Source organism: Alligator sinensis, unplaced genomic scaffold, assembly GCF_000455745.1.
Source record: "Alligator sinensis unplaced genomic scaffold, ASM45574v1 scaffold1083_1, whole genome shotgun sequence".
NCBI lineage: Eukaryota > Metazoa > Chordata > Crocodylia > Alligatoridae > Alligator > Alligator sinensis.
The window spans coordinates 893,503-894,160 of NW_005842644.1; the positions used below are offsets into that span (position 1 = coordinate 893,503).

Genomic DNA, 658 nt, shown 5'->3' on the forward strand with positions numbered 1-658 from the left:
CGGCTGCTTCACGCCAGACAGCGCTTCCACAGGCCAAACCCACGTGCACACGTTACAAAGCCCCGAACGCTGCGGTGCACGTATCAAACACGCTGTAACCGTGTGCATGCGTGTTAAACACCTGTGCACCAGGCTGGAGTTGTGTACATGTTAAACAGGCTAGTGCTGCATGCACGCGCACGTTGTGCGCACATTAAACAGGCCAAAATTGTGTGTTTTAAACGGGCTCAAACTGTGCACGCGTGTGTTAAACAAACTACTACTCTGCGTGGTGTTGGTGTTAAACAGGCTACAAGCGTGCGCGTGCTAGGCTAGAACCACGTGCACGCACGAGTTTTAAACGGGCTAGAACTGTGCACGCGCGCGCGCGTTTGAACCAGGCGTGCGTACGCGTATGCCAAACCACGTGCATGGGTGTGTGCCCACGTGTGAAGCTAAAAACGTATGTGCGTGTGTGAAGCAGCGTGTGCGAGCCTGACGGAGGCGCGGGGCCCTGGGGGGCACGTACCTGGTAGAGCGAGAGGTAGAGCGCCCAGAGCAGCAGGAAGACGAGGGCGTCGCGCAGGCGGTCGCACACCAGGGCGCCGAAGGAGGCCAGCACGCCCAGCAGGCACAGCAGCTCCATGCCCTGCTCCGTGTCCAGCCCCAGGCGCGGCCC

At 59.9% G+C, this 658-nt stretch overlaps 1 protein-coding gene across 1 annotated transcript in view; it reads right to left on the bottom strand.

Moving 5' to 3' along the window:
- The window catches only part of LMF2 (lipase maturation factor 2), a 7,601-nt gene extending 6,949 nt beyond the window's left edge, over positions 1–652 (bottom strand). Inside the window, exon 1 of the mRNA XM_014524655.2 lies at positions 509–652. Coding sequence (XP_014380141.2) covers positions 509–625 — 117 coding nt within the window. The 5' untranslated portion in view covers positions 626–652. The remainder of the gene's footprint in view (positions 1–508) is intronic.
- Positions 653–658: the final 6 nt, after the last annotated feature.